Here is a 24018-nt window from a genome sequence, read left to right on the forward strand (position 1 = left end):
CTGCTACAAATCTTCTTGAAACTACAGAAATACATTTTCCTCAAATAGGGCTGAAACGATTAATCAGATTAATCGATTATTGAAATAATCGTCAACTAATTTAGTAATTGATTAATTGTTAACTGGAGTATTCATTAAAAAAAGGCAATTTGCTGAAAATGTTCAGAGCAATAATAAAACCAAAACTGTACAACAACTATATACATTTGGTATTTAAGATTGAAAATCTTTGTAAATAAACTCCTGATGAACTTTTAGCTTCGCCTGATTCAAATTCTGTGAATCTCAAAATCTCCTTTAAAGCAACTTTTGCTAGGCAATTATCAATCGATTAATGCAATGATTAATCAATTAATCTACAAATTGTCAAGCGTACACTAAAGAAATGCTATATTATTGCATTTTAGGCAGTGAAACATTTATTTTCTTATTTAAAACTAAGTGGTAAATGAGAAATCTGCAAAATGTGGCAATTTTTTTTTATCTGATTAATCAATTAATCGTCTGAATAATTGATTACTAAAAATAATCGTTAGTTGCAAATAAACCTGAACCCCATGAAGAAAAGCTAATGTGAAGTAACTGTACCAATGATGATAATGAAACTAACATTATTAAACAAAATAAATAAATACATGTCGTTATTTGCCTCCATCTGAAGCTGTGTTTTCCATAATGTGTTCCCTTCCTCTTCTTCTTCTTGCCTTGTCTCTTGCTGTGTCAGGATTCCAGTTGTGAACCTGTGACTGTTTTCTGTCCATATGATAAACATTTCTGCTGGACCAGGACCGGGGGACAAACCCGCAGCTGTTTTATTTTCCTCTCCGACTGTGAAAGAAATTCAGGGAACCCAGGTATCCAGCCATCGCGAAATCTCCCCGGCTTCCCTGAGGTCTGAGAAGAATCCGACTCGCTCCCTTCCTCCTGCTCGGTGTGAAAATTTCTCTTGGTGTGCATCACTGTGACCCTGTTTTTCCACTGTTTGTACGGCCCCCCGAGCGCCGCCGAGCTACCCGGCGGCTCTGCGCCTCCGCCTGCCGTGACTAATTCACCAACAAGCAGTTTAACAGCCATGCAGCATCCTGTTACCCCGCCCCCCTCTGAGACGGCCCTACCTGTGCTTCCTCAGCTGCTCGCTATCAACGCCAATCCAGCAGACTCCTCTTGTCGTTTCCAGTCCTCTTCAGCAGTAAATGGTAAAAAATAAAAAAGGCCGTTCTCAGCGTCTCCAGGAGTATTTCACAAAGCCGTTTGGCGAGGCTGTAGCCAACAGGCAATGTGTTTAACATGTCACGCTCCAAAAACTGATGTTTATTCCCCCGCTTTGGGTGCCTGAAATGCAAATAGTGGGGGATCCTCTTCTCTGCAGATGTAGCCGAGCGTTTTGCTGTTGGGTGTTTTTTCTTTATTTTCCTCATGATTTGTTCTCTTAATTATCTGGCTGAAGTTCGCCCCTTTGTCAAGCCTTCCTGCTGGACTGTTGTAAATGTGTTATTAAACAACGCACTTCCAGTGGCGGAGATAAGATATTCAGAACATGAATGGACATCTATTTTCCCTCCCCTCCTGAGGTTGGACGGTGCCTAACAAAGGACAGATTTATGTTTTAATGCAAACGAGTGGGCGAACTGCAGCTGGGGATCTTCAGACTAATCTTGGTGTTTGGTTTTCTTCGCTTTCTTTCCTTGTTCCTGGGAGCTTTTTATCTCAATCTGGACAGCAAAACCTCCGTCATCAGCCATTTTGAGGAAAATAGCACAAACAGAAAAGAAGGATCACCAATGAATCTGCATGTAAACACTAAGAAAACGTGAAAATTGTTTATTGGAGAGCTTCCAAAGACAGATTTCAGTTTCTGTTAAAGGGGACCTATTATGCAAAATTCAAATTTTTTATACTTCTGGTGCTTCTACAAAAAAAGCCCAAACACACACAAAAAAACACACACCCAGATGATTTCTGGCAACAAGTTAATGTTTTTTGGTGTCTAGAAAATGAGCTATTTTGAAAACAGCAGGCACAGCATGTTACCTAGCAACCCCAGCCAAGCCCAGACCCATTACCTAGCAGCCCAAGTGGAGTTCCAACACCTTTTGTCAGCTGATTTTACTACTACTACTGGAAAAGACAAGTGCTTTGTTGTTGACTTACCATCCAGAAACCACTTGCTACATTCTCGTTGACTGGGCTGGAGGCTCCACTTATGCTTTTCAAAGATGTGTAACCTGTTTTCAGCCATTTTCACCTGGGGGGCGTGACAAGGAGCAGCTCATTTGTATTTAAAGTGACAGGAGCCCCTAAATTAAACATCTCAAGGCAGAACTGAGCAGACTAAAATCTCATTATCTAAAAATGGCTAAAAATGTAATGAACATGTTTTGTATCGTCCATAAACCAACCCCAACCTGCTCAAGGAAGCATAATAGGTCACCTTTAACCTTTCTTAAGCAGCTCTGACGTGAATCCAGTCAAACCATTTCCTACAGATGTCGTACTGGTGGTTTCATGGTAGCTCGTGCAACACTTCAGATATCCAGTATTGTGGTCGTTCGTAGCATTCCCGTATGAATTTGGTCTTTCTGTTCCATGTAACTTGAATAAAGACTCAACACTGGCATTTTAGCTCCGAGTCTGTTTATTTCTGTGCATGCTGAACGAATTCCCCAGGGAGCTGCACAATCCTCCATGCTTTATGGGGGGGATAAAGCTTACATTGTGCATTTTAATAGATACACGTGTATCCTAATCTGTCTCTCTGAAGTGCGAGCATTTAGTCCGGCGCTTTGCATCGATTTTTTAAACCTTTAGTCTCGGCATTAAAAAGTCCTGCATGTGCCAATCATGTTTGCAGCCACTGAAAGGGAGAGGAGAATAATGCGACTCCTTATCTCCTCACCTCATATGGATTCCTCTCGCTTTAGCAAGATTAACAGGGTGCTAAGCAGGAATTTCCTCTGTGTATAGTTTTTCAAACTAATGTCAATAAAATCAGGGCGGGAACAGGAAGAGGAATGCCATCGACTGTTCTGAGATTCTCCACCAGTCCTGCTGGTGCAGCTAGTCTTTACATCTCCTCAGGGCAATTCACTGATCAATCGGCAAAATAATGGATCGCCCGGCTTCCTCTGGGGAGATTTAATGCATAAAGTATTCACCCCCCAGGAACGTCTCACGATTACAGACTTAAGAGCATTTTCTTCATCGGTTTTTATGAGACAGACCAACGCAGTGGAGAGCACAGTGATGGCAGCATCATGCTGTGAGGATGAGAAATAATAAAAACATTTGCACAAAATGTCATGCATGACAACACACTGCAGGATGTTGGAAACCAGAAGGGGCTGAAACGATTAATCAAATTAATCACGATTAATCGATCACTGAAATAATTGTCAACTAATTATTAATAGATTAATCGTTAACTTGAGGAAACAGACTGGAAAACCAGCACACTCACAGCTGTTTTAAGCCAAAACTGTACAAAAATATACACATTTCTGCATTTAAAATAAAAAACAACCTTTGTCTGTAGATATGTTCAACTCAAAACTCAAGTGTCATTAATTTAGCTTCACCCGGTTCAAATTTGGTTTAAAAAATCTCATATTAGACACCATTTGCTATTCAATTATTAATTGGTTAATCCAAAAAATACTCAACAGATCAGCTCTACGCCGTCCTGTAAGTCATGAAGAAATAGATTAACCTTTCCCATTCAAGGCAAAAAATACATATATTTTTCTATTAAAAAAAAAAATCATCAAATAATTTGCATTTCTAATATTTCTAATATTCTATTATGCTTAAGTGAAAAATCTGTTGAATGTGCCATTTTTTTATGTTATTAAATGTTTAATCGTTAGACAAATAAATAAATCGATAACTAAAATAATTGTTAGTTGCAGCCATTTATGTTTTAGTCTCATGAATAATTAATCAGGAACCAGTAATATGAAGCAAAAAAGACAAAAAAATCTTTATTTTCTCGTTTTAAAGTCGCTTCTATGGGAATCTATTCTGACTTACTGTGTACTGACTGTAGGGGGCGCTGTTTCTTCTGTACACGCAAGAATAAAAATTAATGCCTAAAAGTTTTTTTATTTAATTACCTGTCAATAAAACAATTACTCTAATGTGCTGAAGATGGAAGAATACAATTATTTCTTCTTAAATACGAACTGAAAAAAGAATCAAAAATATTTTAATTCTGGTTTCTCTTTTTTTCACCAAAAAGTTGAAACACTTGTGTTTTAATTCAACGTTTTTTTTTACTTAAAAATGTGCAGTTTTCTTTCTCTCTGTTGTGAAATAAAACCAAATTTCAAATTTCTGCTGTTTTTGATCACAAAGAGAAACTTTTTTTTTCTTTTTTTGAAATTAAACTACTTTCCCCCCTGACTGGTTTCTGGTGGGAACATCCAATTACCAAAACTCAGACACAGAGAGAGAGAGAGAGACTAATCTTCCTGCAGGAAAGTCTGTTAGATCAAAGCATGTCTATGTGTTAGAGTGACCTAGTTAAAGTCCAAACTTTAATCCAACTAAGAATCTGTGGTAAGACTTCTAAACTGATGTTCACTGAGCTCCAGGAATCAATGTTTTTATCTTTAGATACAAACTTTAGTATTGATCCACAGAGGGCGAAAAACGTCACACCTTTTTGATTTTTACATGCAAAAATAATTCAGTCGCTTCATAACTTCTATCATAAAATTCTGATGAAATATTTTGAGATTTTTGGTCACAGTGTGAAGAAATTCAGCCTCAATGTGTGACCAGGACGAGCGCGGAGGTCAGACCCGACTCTCCAGCACCCTCTCTCTCTCAGACACCTCTAGAGGTGTACAGCTGCTAAAAGTCACAGCTCCACTGTTGTGAAAAAGAAAAAAAAATGAAGCTCGACACACCGCCTGAAATTAACACGTCTATTTATAGAGGTGAGGCAGGATGACGGAGGGAAGGGGGAATTTAGGAAGATGGCGGGTTAAATGGAACAGGATAATTTCCCCGTCTGGTTTCTTGTCACCGCTGGTCAGCCATTTGCCATCATTAACGTCACGCAGGATGAAGGGAGGACGATGCGAGGAGGAGACGGCGGCGGCGGCATGATGGAGGCAATCTGATCGTGATGGAGGTACAAAGAAGAGTGGCAGCAACTCAGACAGAAACAGAGGCTGTGGGCCAAACATACTGCTATAAAATCCAAATGCGCTTGCCGTACACTGCCGGTGCACAGGGGAAGCCTCGGCTCTATAACGCTTTAATCCCGTTGGGGACACGCCCTAATTAACGACTTGACCTCTTAACGGGGAGCCCCCCTTCTGCGAGTTAACATTTAGTAGCTCGGCCTCCAGAGGGGCACATTTAATAAAAGAAGTGACATTAATAAGGCAGCCGAGATGAATAGTGAGCTTTTTTATTTCCCGACAATTTATATTCTGATTCTTATACAAGTTTTCAACCCAGCAGAGAGAAAGAAAGAAAACGAATCAACTGAAAATTAATCTGAACCAAACGACACAGACAAACGTACACCTTTAAACACACGGATCCTGTTTCCGGTCAAAGGCATCTGATTCCTACCGCAGACGGTTCTGTCCTCGTGTGTTACGAGTGCTTTTATTTACACCGACAGTCTGTGCAGGAGCGGACCACCCGCCCGCTTCATTCGCCCCGCAGGCGTTTCATTTGTTGACAACAATTTCCAGTGAAGGTGTGTGGCTGCTCTCCAGGAGGAATGGCTCGCATCGTTTTTAGGTATGTGTCCGTCCGTCCATCCATCAACGTGCCAACGAGCCGTAAATTAGCGAGTGTCCATCAGTGCGGCCGTCCTCCCATACTAATCCCTCCGCCTCAGTTGGACTTGGACCAGATCTTTCCGCTCCCACGCAGCCTGTTTGGGACACAGCCAATTAAAACAAAACTCACCAAGTAGATGCTTAGTTTCAGGTTTATTTATATAATTCTGCTTTTAAAGAGGGGAAAAAAAGCAGCAGAACTGATGCAACCTGGATGCAAAGATGCTAAAATATTCCACATCAATATTCAATCTGCTTTAAGGCTGCAGTGTGTCACTTTTATAAAAAACATTTTTTTTTTACATTTGTTGAAAATGCCACCATGTTGTGACAATATGAGACAAATAATCCATGAAAAACCTGAGCTCATCTGTGTTCTCCCAGTGGGAGCTAGAAACAACCAATCAGAGCGAGGAGGCGGGTCTTAGCGCTGTCAATCACAATCTCATGTGGTGCTACAGCTAGCATAGCCTGTTGTAAACACTCAGTTTAGTTAGCTTAGCTACCAATAACTGTTTTAATGTAACAGAGTTGTTTGTGCATCATTAGCACATTTAGCAGCACATACTGAGGGTTGATTGGCAGCCCTAAGACCCGCCTTCTGGCTCTGATTGGTGCGTTTATTCAGACATCAGTAGCAGCTCAGGAAGGAGGTGGAGGAGATCCATCGATTCTGTCACAACATGGTGATAGTTTCAATAAATATGTAAAATAATGTAATTTTTTTATTTTTTCGTAAAAGTTGCGTACTGCAGCTTTAAGGGGAATAAATCCACAGAACAGATGCAGCCTGGATGCACAGATGTTAAAATATTTCACATCAATATTCAGTCTCCTTTAAAGCTGCAGTGTGTCACTTTTATAAAAAAAATATTTCTTTACATATCTGTTGGAACTGACAGTATGAGACAGATAATCTAACTTCTCTTAGTGGGAGCTAGAAACAACCAATCAGAGCGAGGAGGCGGGCCTTAGCGCTGTCAATCACAATCTCATGTGGCGCTGCAGCTAGCATAGCCTGTTGTAAAAGCTCAGTCAAGTCAGCATAGCCACCAATGACTGTAGATAAACGTTTTTTTGTGTAAAGGTGAGTAGTTTGTCCATCATTAACACATTTAGCAGTGTATACATGAGGTTGATTGACAGCCCTAGGACCCACCTCCTCACTCTGATTGGTGCGTTTATTCAGACAGTGTTAGTAGCTCGGGGAAGAGATTGGAAATTGATCTTTTCACAGATTATTTGTCTCATAAACCGTCACAAGATGGTTTTAACTGAAATGTAAAAACATATTTTTATAAAAGTTACACATTGCAGCTTTAACTGGAGTGGATCTGAGAGGATTAATACAAAACCTGGCTAGTAAAATGTCTAATTATAACCACTGAATTATGGATTTACTTCAAAAAAGAAGGTTTAAAAGTTATTTAAATTTGAGGATTGAGGTTAAGCTATCATTAATTTGGATGTGGCTCTCCGTTTGAATGAAGCTCAGAAGACGGAAATCACAGGGAGGGCTCTGGTGTTTCGCCCAAATGTTAGCAGCCGGCTTTCTGTTCGACAGGCAAACATAAACAGCGGCTGATCACCAGAGGGAGAAACGGCTCTTTGTGTATCCAGTGACATTTTACAATTCGGGACCGATGTGAAATTAGCCGTCGGTAATACAAGAGAGCAGGAGAACGGGGTTATACTGGAACTGCAGACACACTGGTGAGTATCTGACAACAAAGTAGTTCATGCACACTTCAGTCACCAGCTCTATTTTTACTGCTTTAAAAAAAAACAAAAAAAAACAGAAATGGATTCTTCTGGGGATTTGCTTTTCTAAACTGATCGCTTTAATTTAGTGCTTGGTTTGATCGTCATTGTTGTTCCGTGCTTTAAGCCTGGCAAAAGAAGAGACGTATTAAAGTAAAAACAAAAGAACGGACGGATAAATCTCAATAAAGGGATATTTAATGAAATAAAATAAACACCACATGCTGCTTTTTGTTCCAGTTTTCTGAACAGTAACAATAAAGAGAGCGAGACTTGATTGAAAAGACAGAACTGAGTTCGTTCTGAATAAAACATCATCGCTCTGCAAGGCCGCTCATGTTCAATTTGTGAAGCCTTGGGAGAAAAGATGCACTTTAAATCTAAAACAACTCAGACGTTTTAATTATTAGAGTGCCAGTCAAATTTAAGGAGCCTGACGTCAGAGCGCTCACCCTTTGACCTTTGAAGCCTTCTTGCCCGGCTGTCGTGGTTCCTGAGAGGAGGCGGGGTCCCGAGGCTCGGCTGGCTGATCTGCGTCCTGATTGGACGCTGCTCCGGCGGGGGCAGGGCCTGAGGACGGAGACGCAGCGCTGGCCTTTAACGTCTTTTGTAGGTTTGACACCTGATGGAAAAAGAAAACAAGAATCCGTTACATCAGCAGCGATTCGGTCTGAGAAAATTTATTCTGTGGAGCGAGGGTGTCCAAAGTGTGGCCCGGGGGCCATTTGTGGCTCTGGAAATGATTTTCTTTGGCCCTGGATCACAAATCAAGAAAGGCTAATAAAATAGAAAACAATCTATGACCCAAATAATTTGGAAATTGTCTTTTTATCACAGTAATGCAACAAAAAAAACATTTTTACTTACAGATTTCATAAAACGTTTAGCTAAAAAAAAAATTAAACTTCTCTGTGAACAGTTAGCTTCTTAATTAACATTTTGTTGGCTTATCCTCTTTGTGGAAAGTGTCTGCTGGTTAAAATATAATGTTTCTAAAAAATAAATGTAACAGAATTAAATTTTTAGCTTTCTTCATTTTACATTTCTTTAATAATGAGCTTCTTCCTTCCTCCTTTCCTCAACACTACAGCTGTAGAGGAAAAAGTCATTTAGTTTTTTAATAAAACCACTGGTGGGACAAACATTGGGACCATTTGAAATAAATCTAAAACTGACATTTCTAATTTATATATACTACTCAGAGTATCTAGGATTTATTAGTAATCAGTGACTTGAGGTCCATTTTGCTTGGCCAGCAGGCTGAACAAGGAGACATTTTTATTTTGTCCCCACAGACGGTGCAAGACGGTAAAATGAAACTCAGATCGAGACATGAGGTTTTAGAGCAACAAACACTGAAGGTGATGATAAACATGTAGAAACTGTTAAATAAGGTGGAGGACGTGTGATGCTGGGGGGGCCAGTTTATCTTCTGAGTCCCCTGAGAACCTTGTTTAACAGACCAGAGGCGTCCAAATGTTCTGCAAGCCATGAAGAGAAAGAACGTTTTTAAAACAAACTTTTTGTGCTTTCTTTTGTTACATCTGCTCAATAACAAACAAAAGAAATTACACTTTATTAAAAGGGGCAAAATGTTTAGAAAATGGATCACAAAAGGTTTTACATGATTACATGTTCAGTCAGTTTCTACATGTTTTGGGTTGACTTGATAAATGTCTGTGGTTTAATTACTCAATTAAACTTCATGTATACATTTTGTTAATAAGTGAGAATGTATTTTTGTTTGTTTTTAAGAAAATATAATGTCTTTAAAAAGCTCGGGCAGCCGCCCAAAATCCTTCAGAGAGCCTCAAACGGACCCTGGACCACACGTTGGACACCCCTAGAGTCGACTGTACCATATTCTACTTTTTTTAAGACTCCAACTTGTATCTTTGAAAACTTTAGTTGTATTTATCACTAAATGTCAAGATTCCCTGGACGACAGTAACTGCTTTAATCTCTCTCTGCCTGTGATTCACTTGGTGACATCAGTTTAATGCAGCATAAAAGTTAAAGAGGTGGGAAGACAGTCAAGTCATTAGGCGACTAAAGCGAAGCTGGACTGAATATCTGTGAAACCCAAACAGCTTTAACCTCCACCAAGTCGCTGCTGCAGACGAAGCTGCTCACCAGCAGCCTGAAAAGCAACAACAGTCCCAGGTATTTAGTTTTCTGATGGGGATGGATCTGTTTATACAGCGACAGAGTTTATTATATGCGATCATTAATCACAGACTTTCTCCCCTCAGGTAAACAGTAAAGAGACAAACTTCTGTCATTACCTTGAGTAAAGTGAATCAAACCCTGAAAATGTGTGTTTTGTGTGTGTTTGTGTGGAACGTTTTGCAGAAGTTACTGTGTTACGTTAAATAATGAAACTCAGGTCAGCAGTGATGGATGCAGAAACAAGCACTGAGCAGAAACCAGACAAAACGGCACATCTGGGATTTCATGAACTTACCGACAGGCAAACACGCCTGACAAGATGAACTCGGTCTGTAAACAGCAGTGAAAAACTGCGATAATACAACTATGTTTACTCTTCTCCTGCTGGCATTAAGCTTCCCACAGGGAGAAAAACTCAGCTGATCAGGGAAGAGTTACTCCGGCAGAATCATTTTAAAACACTACATTAACTTCAGTTGTTATAAAAACTCTATGTATATATCAAATATGACTCAAAATTATTTAATTTCTCTTTGGGATCAATAAAATGATTTTGTATTAGAACCAAACAGAAATTTGACCTTGAAATTGCGTCTCTGTCTCTTTAAAACCTCACAGCATGGCTCCTCCATTAACCTTTCAGCTCCTATAATAAGATGCTCAGTTCCTCCAGGTGTTTGCTAACTGCTGGCGGCTAGTCTGCAGGAGCTGTGAGCGAAGCTTGGAAACTGCAGCTCAGAGGAGGAGCTGCACCTCGAAGGCGGGGCTAAGTCCAGCCAGATGTTTTGCACAGCTGAACGGTTGCCATGGAGATTAAAAGATTTCTCAAACATGCATGAAAGAATCAAGGAAACACTCCAGGTGTGTTTTTGATGAGGGAACATTATGGCATGATGTAAAGCTCAAAGAAAGAACACCTGACTTTTACACTTTGCTGAGCATAAACAGATATATTTTGCAACCTGTCGCCATGTCAAAGCAAGACAAAGACGTAATACAGCAGTGAGATGGATCACTTCCTCGGTTTTACACAGGCGATGCAAACTCTCATCAGAAAACCACAGTGGATTTTTAAAAAGCAGCGAATAAGAAGGGAATTCAGACTAATTGTACTAAAGTACTTGTGATTATACGTGGTGCTGTTTGTGTCAGACACTGATGTGTATATTTACGTAAATAACAGGTCATTAACAGGTAAGAGATAATTGCAACTGAATCAACAGTGAACACAGAATCACACCTCTAATATGTCCCACTGCTGCATTTTGTAGACTAACTGAGCTCATCCCTGTATAAAAATTAATTTATATAAACTCTAAATATGTCCTGATTATTTTTATACATATTGTACCAATCATGCAGTGCCATGTAGAGGTATTCATACTTTTAAAATTAATGTGATATTAATGTGTTGCATCATTGTGAAGTGGAAGAAAAAACCTTCGATCTTCCAATATTTTTCCAAATAAAATATTCACAGCATGCAATTGTAATGAATTTTCAAGTTTTTCCACAGATTTAATTAGCTCTTTTGATATAAATCATGTAATGTAGCACTGGCTGCCCTGTTTTTAACTTCACCTCAACCCTGACCAGAAGAGAACCATCCAAACAGCATGATGCTGCCACCGCCACATTTCTCTGCAGAAGTGATGCCGTCAGGTAGTTTTTCTACCCCACAGCGTTTTGCATGCAGCCACAAATCTTCAGTTTTGCAAATAAAGGTACCAGATCTTTTTAGGGCTATGGAAGTATAAGTGCACACCACACTTTTCAGTTTATTCAAAAGCAAAACAACAACTACTTATTCTTTTCTTTTCATGTTACAAATATGCAGAAACTCATGTTCATTCACAACATAAACCCCATTAACATACACTGAAATTAGTAGGATGAACCTGAAAGAAATGAGAGGCAGTGTGTTGGTATTGTTGCTTTTATGAGACATTGTAGGTCTCCTGTGAATTCACTGTTAAAATAAAAGACTTGAAATGAAAACAGACTGGTGTGTCAGTACCTGTTTGACTGTCTGCTGTATTTGCTTTAGACCTCAGGGAACAACGGGAAAGTAAAAATGCAAATGGCTTCAAATCATTAAAATAAATGTGAAAGCTGAGAACGCAATATTCTGGGGGGAAAAAAAATTACATATATCCCTCTGTATTTTTTTCTCATGTGTAGCAGAAGCTCATGTTTTTCATTATAAATAAACACTCTGCTGCTTAGACTGGAAGTGGAACAGAGAGGAATCGTTCAGCCAGTATAAACTGGGATTATTAAAGCCAGCAGATGGGGGCGGGGGGAGGACATGGAGATAAGCAGTGACGAGAAAACTAAAATAACAAAGACAGCCAGGGGCGAAAAATAAATGTTGAAGAAGAAAGACATTTATTCTCCCTGAGAAAAACAGAACCGTGGGGTAAAGGAATGAAGGACAAACCTCTGTTTCCACTTGGACTTTAACCTTTAGCTGGCTCTCTCTGTACTGGTTCGCCCTCGAGACCTGCTCCTCGATACCGCACAGAACCGCCTCACATCCTGTACACCTGAGAGGAAGACGGAGGAACGCCGGTCAGAAAACTGAGCTTACATTCGCAATGAGAACAAAACTTTGGCTGCGTTCACACTGCAAACTGAAGTGGCCCAATTCAGATTTTTTTGTTAAATCAGATTTTTTTGCCGGGCCTTTCACACTGCCAAATAACAACCTGAAAGTGACCCGCATGCGCAGTAGAGGGCACAATAGCGTCAGTGTTCTCAGTGTTCTGCCAAACACCATAAAAAGAAGAAGTGCTCAGTGTCCCATTTTATGGTCAATGGAAACGCAGCAGCCAATACACTCTCTCTCTTACTCCTAATATTACTGTGAACAGTAAAAACTACAAACTGTTGAAGAACCCTCAGACTGAACTTGGCACGTTTCCATTTATTTTCATAATTCCAATTTGCGCCATTACATGGCCAATGCAAACGCAGCTGCAGAGGATGAATACGGTTGGCACTGACCACTCCTGCAGTGTGTTGATTATGTTTGGGAGCTCGTTGGGGCCGAGATCGCGGCCGACGCTGCAGTCCACCTCCACCTGCTGGTTCCTCTGGTCCAGTTTCCCCTGGATGATGTCGCAGTAGACGGCCTCGATCAGCAGGTCTTCCAGCTCCCGCACATTCTTCAGCTCGAGCTGCTGCAGCAGCAGCGAGTATGGCAGGCACTGAGGGGAAATGAAGCAGCTTAAACCTTCGTATTCTCAACTCTATGTCAACTGGCAGCAACTCTGATTGTACCTAAGTGGTTTTCAGAAAACAAATTCCAGTTTAAATGCTCATTTGCGTAAATGCTGCTGCTGTCGGACGATGAAAGCAGTTTAAAATCTCACCGTTCTTTTTTTTGTTTATTGGCAATTAGGAGATTTGAAGGCTGCATGCAGACGAAGCAGTGAAACAAAACAGAGGGCAGGAGAGGAAGGAGTGATGCTAACGGAAATGGAGAGCGAGCTAACGGAGTGAAAAAAGGGACTGTGTTAGCCAGGATAATGAATCAATTATTCAACAGGAGCCGAGAAAGAAAAGGGCATAAATAAAAGGTGAAGCGTAGTTGGAAAGTCCAAAGGAAAGATGATTTCAAACATAGTTTCTTGTTCTATAAAAGATTTAGCAGCAAGCCAAAGGAAGAGCCTAAAGATTTGGAAAGAAACCTTGATGCTGATTTGTGTATTTGTTGCCAAGTTGGCTGATGCAAACGCAGCCACAGGCTTACAATCAAAAGCAACCTCACATGAACTTTACAAGAATTGATTAACAGTCAGAATAAAACAGTAAAGTCATATTTAAAAGCAGCGATAATGTTGCATTATTGATGTAGGAGCTCACTATTTAAAGCCTGCAGTGATGCGGTGGCAGAAGAACATTTATTATCTGCACTTCGATGCTGAAACTAAAGGAAGATAAATAATGAACCTTGAGGTTGGAAGCCAGGCTGATGATGGACAGATGACGGAGTTTGTTTCTCTGAGCGGGGGTCAGCTCTGGAAGAGACGCCGCTCTCTCTGCAGCACAGGACAAAAAGGAGTGATTGGCAAACAGGGAGGAAAATTAACAAGAGTGGCTCTGAACCGTTAAATACACTCACCGGCCACTTTATTAGGTACACCTGTTCAACGGTTTGTTAACTCAAAGAGCCAATCAATCGATCATGAGCCAGCGACTCAACACGTTAAAGCAGTGGTGTACAAATTATTTGCACCGTCGGCTAAAATCATCAAAGCAAAAGCTGCGACGTTTTCACAAAACGACACAGTAAATAAGAATTTATCATAGGTCCTAAAAACAGATGTTTTCATTAATAAAAGAACAATATGCAGGTTTCTAACTTTTCTAATCTCAGAAACAAAAACGAGAACTTTCTTCTAAAATCCTTGGTTTCTTTAAGCAGGTTTAATGATTGGTAATCTGAGGCTGTTGGACTGAAAATAGAAGTAAAAAAATGTGGCTAATAAAATAAACAATACTTTATGTTGTGCTGAACATTTTCCATCTATGATCTCCTTCTAAACATAATATAAAAAAGTGTATTTATCATCAGCTACATGTCAATTTGTTCCAGTGCTAAACTGGAGTTGACGTTTATTGGTGTTATGGATATTTTCTTAGCACCTTGGTAGCATTTAGGCATTGTTTATAAGTCACAGCCAGCCAGAGTAATGTTACCAACCATGTCCAGCACTCAGGGTTTCCCCACTGTAAAATTCAAGCACCTTTCAAGCATTTTCAAGGTAAGTTTTCAAAGGTTTCCAGCACCATCCTATTTTGGTCCCCAGTCAGCCGAGTCGACTGGACTACCAGGTGTGAAAACACCTTTAAACATCTCACTAAAGCTGAACATGGCTATCTTTTTTTCTTCTCCCGTGTGTAACATCTACACTGAAGAGTGTTGATGCTGCAAGCTGAAAAGAATTAGGTATGTTTCAATCACCGATCAGAAAAAGACTGGATTTATTATTATTATTATTATTTTTGACCAGTCAGGGCTGATCAAGCTGATTGTTATCACTTTAAATCAAGAAATATAACTGATCAACACCAGGAACCATCAGGAAAGTGTCAACCTTTGAAGCAGTCAACGAACGGAGCTGGGCGAGCGTCTGGAGCAGGTTTGGCTGCAGTGACCGTCTCTCCGGCAGGCTTTGCTCCCCTGGGAGAGGGACTCAGACCCTCCTGAGACAGCGGCGCTGACAGCTCCACCGCACGGCCTCATGAAAGTAAATTCACCTCCTTACAGCGTGACCCAGTAGGCGGGGGCAGCAAAGTGGGCTGCGCAGTTTTTCCCGTTGGATCATTTTCAACATTCAATTAAACATATTTATTAAGATCTCACTTCTTGCTCATAATACTTTTGCGCAGAGGACAAATTAAGTCCCACCAGATTAGATTAGACAGCTCGTTTGTACCAGCCTCGCCGTGACAGACAATTATCTGATAATAGGAGCACTCGCCTAAAGAAGCGAAAGTGTTATTTTACAGTTAATAAACAACCTCCAGGTCTCCACTTGAAAGATTTCAAAACCTCCGTGTTTAAGTGGCTGCCTTGCTAAGGAGAACTAGAGCTTCATAAAAGAGTTGCGGGGCGACTCCATTACTTATTTACATAGTGCTGCCGCTGCAGTACCTTTGTAGTCGCAGTAGGTTCCATAGGCAAAGAGGTTCAGCAGCTGATACACCGGCGCATGAGGGCCGTTCTCCAGCTGTGGGTCGGAGGGAAGATGAAAGAGAAAATTATGAGGCAGCACACAATGGACGACTGCATTTGAGATAAGTATTATCTGAGCATACTGAGCAGGTCTGGCCACGTGGAAAAGGACTCATAAAAATGAATATTTTCCATATTTAAAAAGATTCAGTTCAGTACAAAGAGGATTGGATTATTATGGAAGGGAAAATGTGTCCCCGGCGAGCTTTTGATGCGGAGCAGATTTAAGATTTCTGCCCGAGTCGTTCCGGTACCGCCACCCAACCACTGACCAGGCGGGAGGAGGAGGAGTCTGAAGCATCTCTGGTCTTTCCTGTCACAAATTACCCCGGAGTGTCCCAGATTGCTTCTCTGCTGCTTGTTTTAGGTTCGGCAGGTGTTTTGCCTGAATCCTAAAATGTAAATCCACCTACAGAGAAAAATGTATTCAACTCCTACAATTGTATCGTAGACGCGGCGAATGCTGAATATGCATGAATCAGGTATTCGGCCTGTGAGACAAAAGACGACGTCCTCTAAACGAAAGCGCGTCTTTGTTTTACTGGAAGGAAGCTCCGTGCAGGGGAAAACGTATAATTAGATCATGTTTTCCACTCGTCTAAAGATAAAATGGAGCCGAAACAAGATGATAATCTATGAGGAGGAATTCAGATAAACGAATTTTATCTGATAATATAAAAAGCTGCGATTCACAGAGGCAAAGCTTTGTGTTTCATCAACCCTGATAAAGTGCTCCCCTTTGTTAGGAGCAACACTTTAAAACAATTATTAATGTCTAAGGGCCGGGGCGTCCAAAGTGTGGTCCGAGGGCCATTTGCAAAATATTCTGAGCTGAGTTTATCGTTTATTTAACAAGTAAAAATAAAAAAATAAAATAGTTTTTGCAAGTTTGTACACTCCTGAAGATATTTTCAAGGAACAGAGATTAGAAGAATAAATTGTTACAGAATAGCTCTAAAGTAATAAAGGCTAAAGGACACAGAGGTCAACACATTTTCTACAATGTTTTTCATTTAGACTGAACTTTCCCCTTTTGTTTCATCTGCCTCAATCATAATATCTCTGCAGGTATTCGTTTTATTTGACTGTATGCAATAAACATCGAGCTGCACATTTTACAGCTGAATCCACAGACATTTAATTTCCCCAATACCGTCTTCAATTTTCTGCAGTGACGCTCGTCTTTCATTTTACCAGCATGAAACCACATTACGGTCATTTACCGGCAGAAGACAGACAGAAATTCATCGCTCGGCTCGTAAAATTCCCCAAATCTTTTGCAAATATTAAAACTGGCATTTTATCCATTTATTCATCTGTTTTTATCCTCTACGACTTTACTGTGTAGCAAAACTAATAAAAGAATGAAACATTTGCAAAAGGATTCAGACACAATGAACTATAAGCACGGCGTATTTCAGGAGGTTTTCATGTGACAGATTAACGCGGAGTGTAATTGTGAAGACGAAGGAAAAAAGTAGACAATTTTCATTTTCAATGTTCACAAATGAAATACTGAATTATGTGGTGTGCATTTACATTCAACCCCCTTTAGCATAACACCCCTAAATAAACTCCAGCGCAAAATATTTGTCATCAAAAGTCAAATTAAAAACATAAAAATACTTGTGTTAATTAGTAACAGTATAAAAATTGCAGTACAGCAGAAAAAAGGTGGATATTTGTTAGTTTGTCACATAAAATCCAAATGAAACACTTTAAAGTTTGCAGCTCTAATATGATAAAATGTGAGAAATGCCAAGGTGAATTATTCTTAATAAATACACGGCGCAGCAGAGACGTTTCAGGGCGATTCTGATGAAAAGTTGAGATAAAAGTGCAACAACTGTCTGTCTGTTTCATCAGAATATTCTCTGGTTGGTCAGATTGTACATCTTAGATTGAAAGAAAATACAGCAATAATTGATATGTTATTGATATCCAGTTATGTTTAGCAACGAAACCCGCTACAGCTTTCTAAAGGAGTACATTTCTGGTTCTTTTATAGACATAAGAGCGGTGAATTTATTTGCATCTTTGTGTAAAACTGACGTTCACATGATGCTGTTACAGATTTTATTCCTTCGTTTATATTTTGGTAAAATCAGCTGAAAACTGAGCAGCATTGCTGGAAACACAGAGGCTGCTTTCGGTTAAAACAAATGAATGCGTGCACGAATACTTTGACTTTCAGTCACATTTGATATTTGTTGCGATACTTGAACGGAACTAAAACTTGGTTTTAGTCAAACTGTGCCATAAAAACAGCATTATTTATTCTTTTTGTCATGTAAAGTCGAGGCGTTTACCTCTCTGACATTAGGCAGCTCCAGGATGTCAGAGAAAACGTAGAGGCCAGGAGTCTCCAGCAGAGAGCTGACAGCCTGGGCCAGCGCCGAGCCTGACAGAGACAGAAGCTGCTCCACCTCCATCTGCAGACAGGGAAATAAGTAATATGAGACACAAATAGCAGGTCAGGCAATACGGGGGGAAAAACACACAAAACAAGGAGATGGTGGAGGAGATGTTTGACAAAAGAAAACCAAAAACTAACAAGAAAATATGCCCCAATTAGGCTTTTACTCAATAATACCCATTTCTGTCGAGACTATTTCAATGTGTGTTGCTGAAAAATAACCCCTAAAATAAATAAAATGTAAAAAGTTCTGCAGGTTCTTTTACAAAGCAGATAGTTTTAAATACATAAGAAATTTAAGGAAAACCGTTCTAACCCCAAATTAAGCCCCAAACTAAAGATGTGGTGATATTATATTGTATTACTGTGATAATGACAAACTGACTATAAGAACTATTTATTAGTAATATTTTAGGCAATCATAGCCCCAAAAAACCCAAATACTGCGCTTGGAAAATATCTGAATTGGTAATGCACTTCTTTAGGACACCAGTCACATTGAGGAGTTTGATTTGTATCACTAAAACGCAACAGTAGCTGCATTTAATCCTAATTTTAAAATGTATTGATACATATTGATCAAACAGTGAAGAAAAACAGTGAAAATAACCCAATAACAAAGAGTTTCAGGTATTTTTAAATATTCATTTTGATTAATTCTGACAACAATAAATCCAATTCTTATCATGATAAATGATAAATGGCCATCCCTACCCAAACTACGGTGGCCCTGAAGTGCAAAGCACCTCAACAAATCACTAAACTGTAAGTTAAGAAAACACACCGACAATAACAAAAAAGAAGACGCAAGTCTCAGTGGGAAAATTGAAACATCGTTAACTTTAGAAATTAAATAGCAGGAACAAAGTAACTTAAAATATAACAAACTTAATGCTTTGAAAAGTCTCTCTCTCACACACACACGCACACACACACACACGATACACCCGACTGGTCTGAGAACAAAACACAAACTTAACAATGACTCATTGAGCCATTAGGAATAATAAATATTCATTATGTTGAACAAATTAGTTTGTGTTGAGCTGAATGCCCTTCCTGCCCAAATTAAATGCAACATAAATAATCACCCGACTTTCCGTAACAAGTCTTTTCTCCTGAAAGTTGCTGATTATCAGACAACAGACTGTAAGATCCGTAAGACTGGCAGAGTTTGCCAGTAACAAGTTACATTTACTCAATTACATTTACTTGAGTAACTTTTTGGGGAAAAAATTTACTACACTGTACTTTTAATTTCACTTGAGTAATTTTTAAGTATATCTATTCTTGTTTGAGTAAAATTTCTGGATTTTCTAGTCACTGAATGAAAAACAAACGTCTCTTAACCAAACATTCACCAGACAAAGACACTCACCTGCAGCTTTTGTCAAAGTTTTACAAGATTTTTATTGGAAAAAAAAAAAAAGATTTTGAAAAATTTTCTTTCCTCTGATTTTATTACTTGTGTGAATTATTGTCATTTGTGTCCCTGAAATACAAAAATCTTCACATAACTTCATATTTTGGTCTGTCTGATTATGTAAGTTTTAAATATTAAATGACTGGTAATTTGATCAGTTACTCAGTACTTCAGTAAATATTTTACCAAATACTTTTTACTGTTACTCGAGTAATTTCTTGGATGGCTACTTTTCACTTTTACTTGAGTAAAAAATGTGCTGCTCCTACTTGAGTACAATTTTTGGGTACTGGAGTGTGTTAGGGTGAACACATGACATTTTTACCGTTATAATATTGGTTAAAAAATAAAAAAAAAAGAGTGAGAAATACAGATTAAATGCAAGAAATCGGTATCACAATGTAAAACTGAAGCTGCGTATTTTCCTGAGCCAGTCTGGTCCTTACTGGTTTGCAAATGAGGACAAGAAAAACAGGCCAAAGATTCAAGTCTCTACATCCTCTGCATGCAGCGTTATCTAATTTTAAAGAGGCTCAGACGCTCTTTGCTTGTTAAAATGACATCTACACAGAGAAGCAATAATCCCTCTTCTTTAATATCTAACGGCCTGTGACTCCTGACCACAGCACTTGGCAGTCTGACTACCTGAAGTACCACACAAGTAGCAGAAGAGTGGCAGCACCACTGAGGGCAACATGTGTAATGAATGTGAAGCAGAGCATGTATATTCATCAACTTATTCCCTGCAACAAAAGAAAAAAGAAAAAAAGACGCAAGAGCACTTAGGACTGAAGGCTACAGCAGAATAATTACTCAAGTATAGTGAAATAAATCTAACTGGGCTTCAAGCAAACAACTTCAAATGAGAAATTAAGCAGAAAAACATTCCCTCAGATGTAACCTCTTGTTTGTTTTTTTATGTTTTAATTTATCCCCGGTACAATAAAACATAACACAATATAATAACAAATGGGTCTGCTCTACCTTCCATTTGAGTGCCAAGTGAGGAAGCGTCGCATTAGCTTTGATTGGCCAGCTTAAGATCTCCGATACTAAAACAGAGGGAAACTAACTATTACAGTTGTCTGATAAAATCAATGCAGTTGCATCAGACTGGCTTCATTACCGCAGGGGACTTAGCTAAAATTAAGGCAAAAGAGAGACGGGGAGAAACTCGTCTCCTCGGCTTCCTGTTCAGCTCGGGCTTCATGAGGAGAAAAGATGATGATAAGTCTGATTGTAAATCTGGCTCATTTTTATGCAAACATGCACATCTTTCCCATGTCGTCCCTCTGGATCGCCATCAAAGAAGGCCAGACTGAGCAGATGATAACACATATGTTGCAACCAAGAAAATTAACCTGTCGGGTTCTCCCAGAAACAGGCGCTTCTTGATATTCTAGGTGTATTTCAAAGGCAAATACACTTATGAAAGAGGCGAAACCCGAGGGGTATTACCGAAAGACAGAATGATAAATCTGCAGAACAAGGAAAGTTCTTTGATAAAACATTCAAATAAATATAAAAGCCACATCACGACATCAATGTGTGCAATATTACACTCACAATGGACTGCTTTGATGCTGCATTTCAAAGGCTATAGTATTTTGGGTGCCATGTGCATTAAAACTCTCTTTTCCCATAATGTATTCGACCACTAAGAAAGACTTTTCTTTTACTCCCTTTTATAGCTATAATTAATACAGATTTTTTTGTGAGGGAATCAGAAAGCTCATGTGGAGTGACGAGGCCGTTGATGATGAAACAGAAAAACACTACAGAGGAAAATTTGTGTAAATCCAAAACGTCATAATATTCATGTTTTCCTAAAATCCTGCAGCCGTGATACTTAATAGTAAAGTTTCCAAAAGGCTCAACTATTATAAAAAGGAGTTCATCTCTCTCTTCTGTAATCCTTTGAAAACGAATGGATTCTGGAGATCATCAGATCCAAACACATTCTGAGGCTTTAAAAACACAAGTGTGAGCACTGACATAATTTGTTTTATGATCTTATAAAGTGGTAGTACATTTTATTCAGAGTAAACATCAGATGTCTTCAGTTGGAGGTGAAAGAGGTCAACAACCAGCAGAACAGGACAATAATCATATCAAAGCAAAAAGTAAAAGGCTGATGCTGCGAGAGACTGATGACAAAAAGAAGGTGGATGTTAACAATGAAGGACACACTAATAATTATTGCATTATTACCATCAACTAGAGTTAAAATAGTGCTGCTATGTGGGGAGTATCTGAGGAGCCAGACTCAGCAGACAGAGGGGAGCTTAACTTGAGTTGACACCAGTCCACTGCAATGGAGAAAGTCCAAAAATCCATTAAAACACAATGATGAAAATTTAACAGCTGCTTCTGTCCACCCAATTATAAACTGCTCTTCATGTTTTGCATCAATTCTTCAGATTTTCTCAGAAACAAAAAAAGAGAAAATGTAGATTTGTGTTCCCTTTAATTCTTCTGGTTAACTTTACCTCCCCACAAATTCAGTAAGTTAAACGGGGGATTTCTGTCAACCTGTAGATGTGAGCTTCTAACCCCATAGTACATTTTTCTGTAAAATAAGAGGCTAATTTCTTCTAACAAAAGCCAACAGAACAGTAAGAAACGCTTAAATCCAAAGCATAGTCCTTTGCATAATTTTGTTCAAAAAGTAACGAATGCTAAAGATAAATATAAAGATCTCTGAATATACCAATTTCCAGATAAAGATTCATACACCACCTAGGAAGGCATAAATAAATTATAGCAGTTTGTCAATAATAATAATTAATGAAATAGTTTTGAATTGAACTAATTATGAGCTTGCTTATAAATCAACATGGTTTTAAAGAGATAAGATGAATTATTAAATATTATGGCTTTTGTACGCTTCTGATTCACTATATTTAATTTAAATGGTGGGAAACGTGAATGTATTTTAAGGAATCACCTCAAATACACTGATTCCTTGAACGACATGAAAAGAAAAAAAAACAATCTAATAAAGGGAATATATAAGAAAGATAATTGCAGACTTACACAACTGGTTCATCCTAGGGTATGATTTCCAGATGCCTGAAGAAGCTACACACACCTAGTCAAACAATTACAAGCAAATAAACACCGTGGAAATGTCCAGCTATCTCACTGTTCCAGAAAATGGAAGGTTTGGTGTCCCTATAATGAACATGTTTCAGTGCAAACTGGGTGTCTCAATTCCAGAATAAAATCAAAGACCTTGTGAATAACATGGCTGACGTGAAATGTTCCCTAGACCTGTGTGACCCAAAAAGCCACTCAGCGAGCAAGAGTCCATTATTCCAAAAGAAACAGAAAAATCTGCAGGTTTTTAAAAACACTTTGGTATAAAACCAACTTATCTGGAGACATTTTTTCTAGTCTGATGAAACTAGAATGAAAGTATTTTGCCGTACTGACCACTGATGCATTTTAGATAAGGGAGAAGCTTAAAAACCTCAAATTTTAGAGTTTAGACAGAAGGATTACTTTGGTGTTTAGCTAACAGAAATAACTTTATCAGTCACAGTAGTCCTAAAACTGGAAAGGGCCAATTTTAACAGATGGCAAGATTTAAAAAATATATATACATTTGCTTTCAAGTGCATCCTATACAGCCACATATTTCGACAAATTATTACTTGTTAATCCAAATGGAAAATCCTTTTAAAACTTATAAAATGCTAAATAAAACTCTTACTAATTGTAATACAAGATAATTAAATCAATAAATTAGCGACATATTTTGTAATGGAACATATAATGCATTACAACACTTCTTAGTGCACACTAATATTATTCACCCTCCTGACGCACTTCATAACACATAATCCAAATAGTTTTGCACCTAGAGATCAGATTATGATTTTAGGAAAGAAAAAAATACCAGAACGTTTTCAAATATATCTGTGAGTAAAATACTGATATAAATAATGGGAATTTACAGTAAGGCTCACGCCACAAAACTCAATTTCCTTATATTTACGTGTTAAGTGCAAAGCTAAAATCACCACCAAAGCAAATAAGGCGTTTTACTTCAGATATCAGCACCACACTATTACAAAAAGCAAAAAAGCAATAGGACATATAGTACATCGTCTATCTGGAGGCTTTAAACAGGCATTTCTTACAAACAAATGAATAAGTTTGTCTTGAAGCTCAACTGTCATGCTACCCAGAATGCTAACAGATAAGGGAGTGCAAGGTAACCGTTGCCGCTAGGCCTCACACTGTTTTCAGCATTTTTAACGATCAAACTTCAACACTGCATGGTAGGCATTAAAACACAACAGTGATGCTAACGTCTGCGTGGATTTCTAAAGCAGAATATCTTCTGTGTCTTAAAAAGTACCTTGTTACGTTGGTTTCTAGCAGTTACCTTCTCTCCCGGTTGCTTTGCTACAGTGTCAACACACACGTACGACAACAATTCTACGTAATCTGTGATTGGGTAGAGAGAGAAAGTGGGCGGGACAACAAGCGCTGTCAGTCTGGATCGTGACATCAGGTCGGAAAGAACAGCGTCATCTAGTGGTGATATGATTAACACAGGCGGTATCAATAAATTGTTAATTATACTGACCAGTGGTTCCTCACGCTTCTATTACTACGTGATCTTAAAAGTTGTCAGGTTAAGTTTGGACTCAAGCTAATTTGCTATCAGCCATATTTGAATTAGACTGCAAATCAAGAC

The 24018-nt window shown here is 38.9% G+C and overlaps 1 protein-coding gene across 2 annotated transcripts; it reads right to left on the bottom strand.

Annotated features, from left to right (window-relative positions):
* Positions 1-5400: 5400 nt before the first annotated feature.
* cops7a (COP9 constitutive photomorphogenic homolog subunit 7A) lies at positions 5401-23767 on the bottom strand. Of its 2 annotated transcripts, none has more exons than XM_014987103.2 (8): positions 23677-23767; positions 17781-17903; positions 15391-15466; positions 13683-13771; positions 12735-12937; positions 12169-12274; positions 8012-8181; positions 5401-5893 (listed from the first exon to the last, which is right to left on the bottom strand). In XM_014987103.2, the coding sequence occupies exons 2-8, from the start codon at positions 17901-17903 to the stop codon at positions 5854-5856; spliced, it is 807 nt and encodes a 268-aa protein (XP_014842589.1). In that variant the 5' UTR covers positions 23677-23767; the 3' UTR covers positions 5401-5853. The 2 variants fall into 2 exon arrangements, with proteins under 2 accessions (XP_014842589.1, XP_087869767.1); XM_088013641.1 differs by having other exon boundaries at positions 23704-23724.
* Between the last annotated feature and the right edge of the window lie 251 nt (positions 23768-24018).

The sequence above is a fragment of the Poecilia mexicana genome, unplaced genomic scaffold (genome assembly GCF_051168715.1).
Source record: "Poecilia mexicana isolate PSO_F unplaced genomic scaffold, ASM5116871v1 scaffold_16, whole genome shotgun sequence".
NCBI lineage: Eukaryota > Metazoa > Chordata > Actinopteri > Cyprinodontiformes > Poeciliidae > Poecilia > Poecilia mexicana.

Bases quoted from the DNA above. Each gene is read 5' to 3' on its own strand.
- cops7a (XM_014987103.2), bottom strand. From the start codon at position 17,903: ATGGAGGTGGAGCAGCTTCTGTCTCTGTCAGGCTCGGCGCTGGCCCAG. The intron at 13,772-15,390 runs GTACTGCAGCGG...CCTGTGCTGCAG, and splicing joins AACCTACTGCGACTACAAAG to AGAGAGCGGCGTCTCTTCCA. The intron at 5,894-8,011 runs GTGAGCGCTCTG...TGTCCCAAACAG, and splicing joins AAGGCTTCAAAGGTCAAAGG to GCTGCGTGGGAGCGGAAAGA.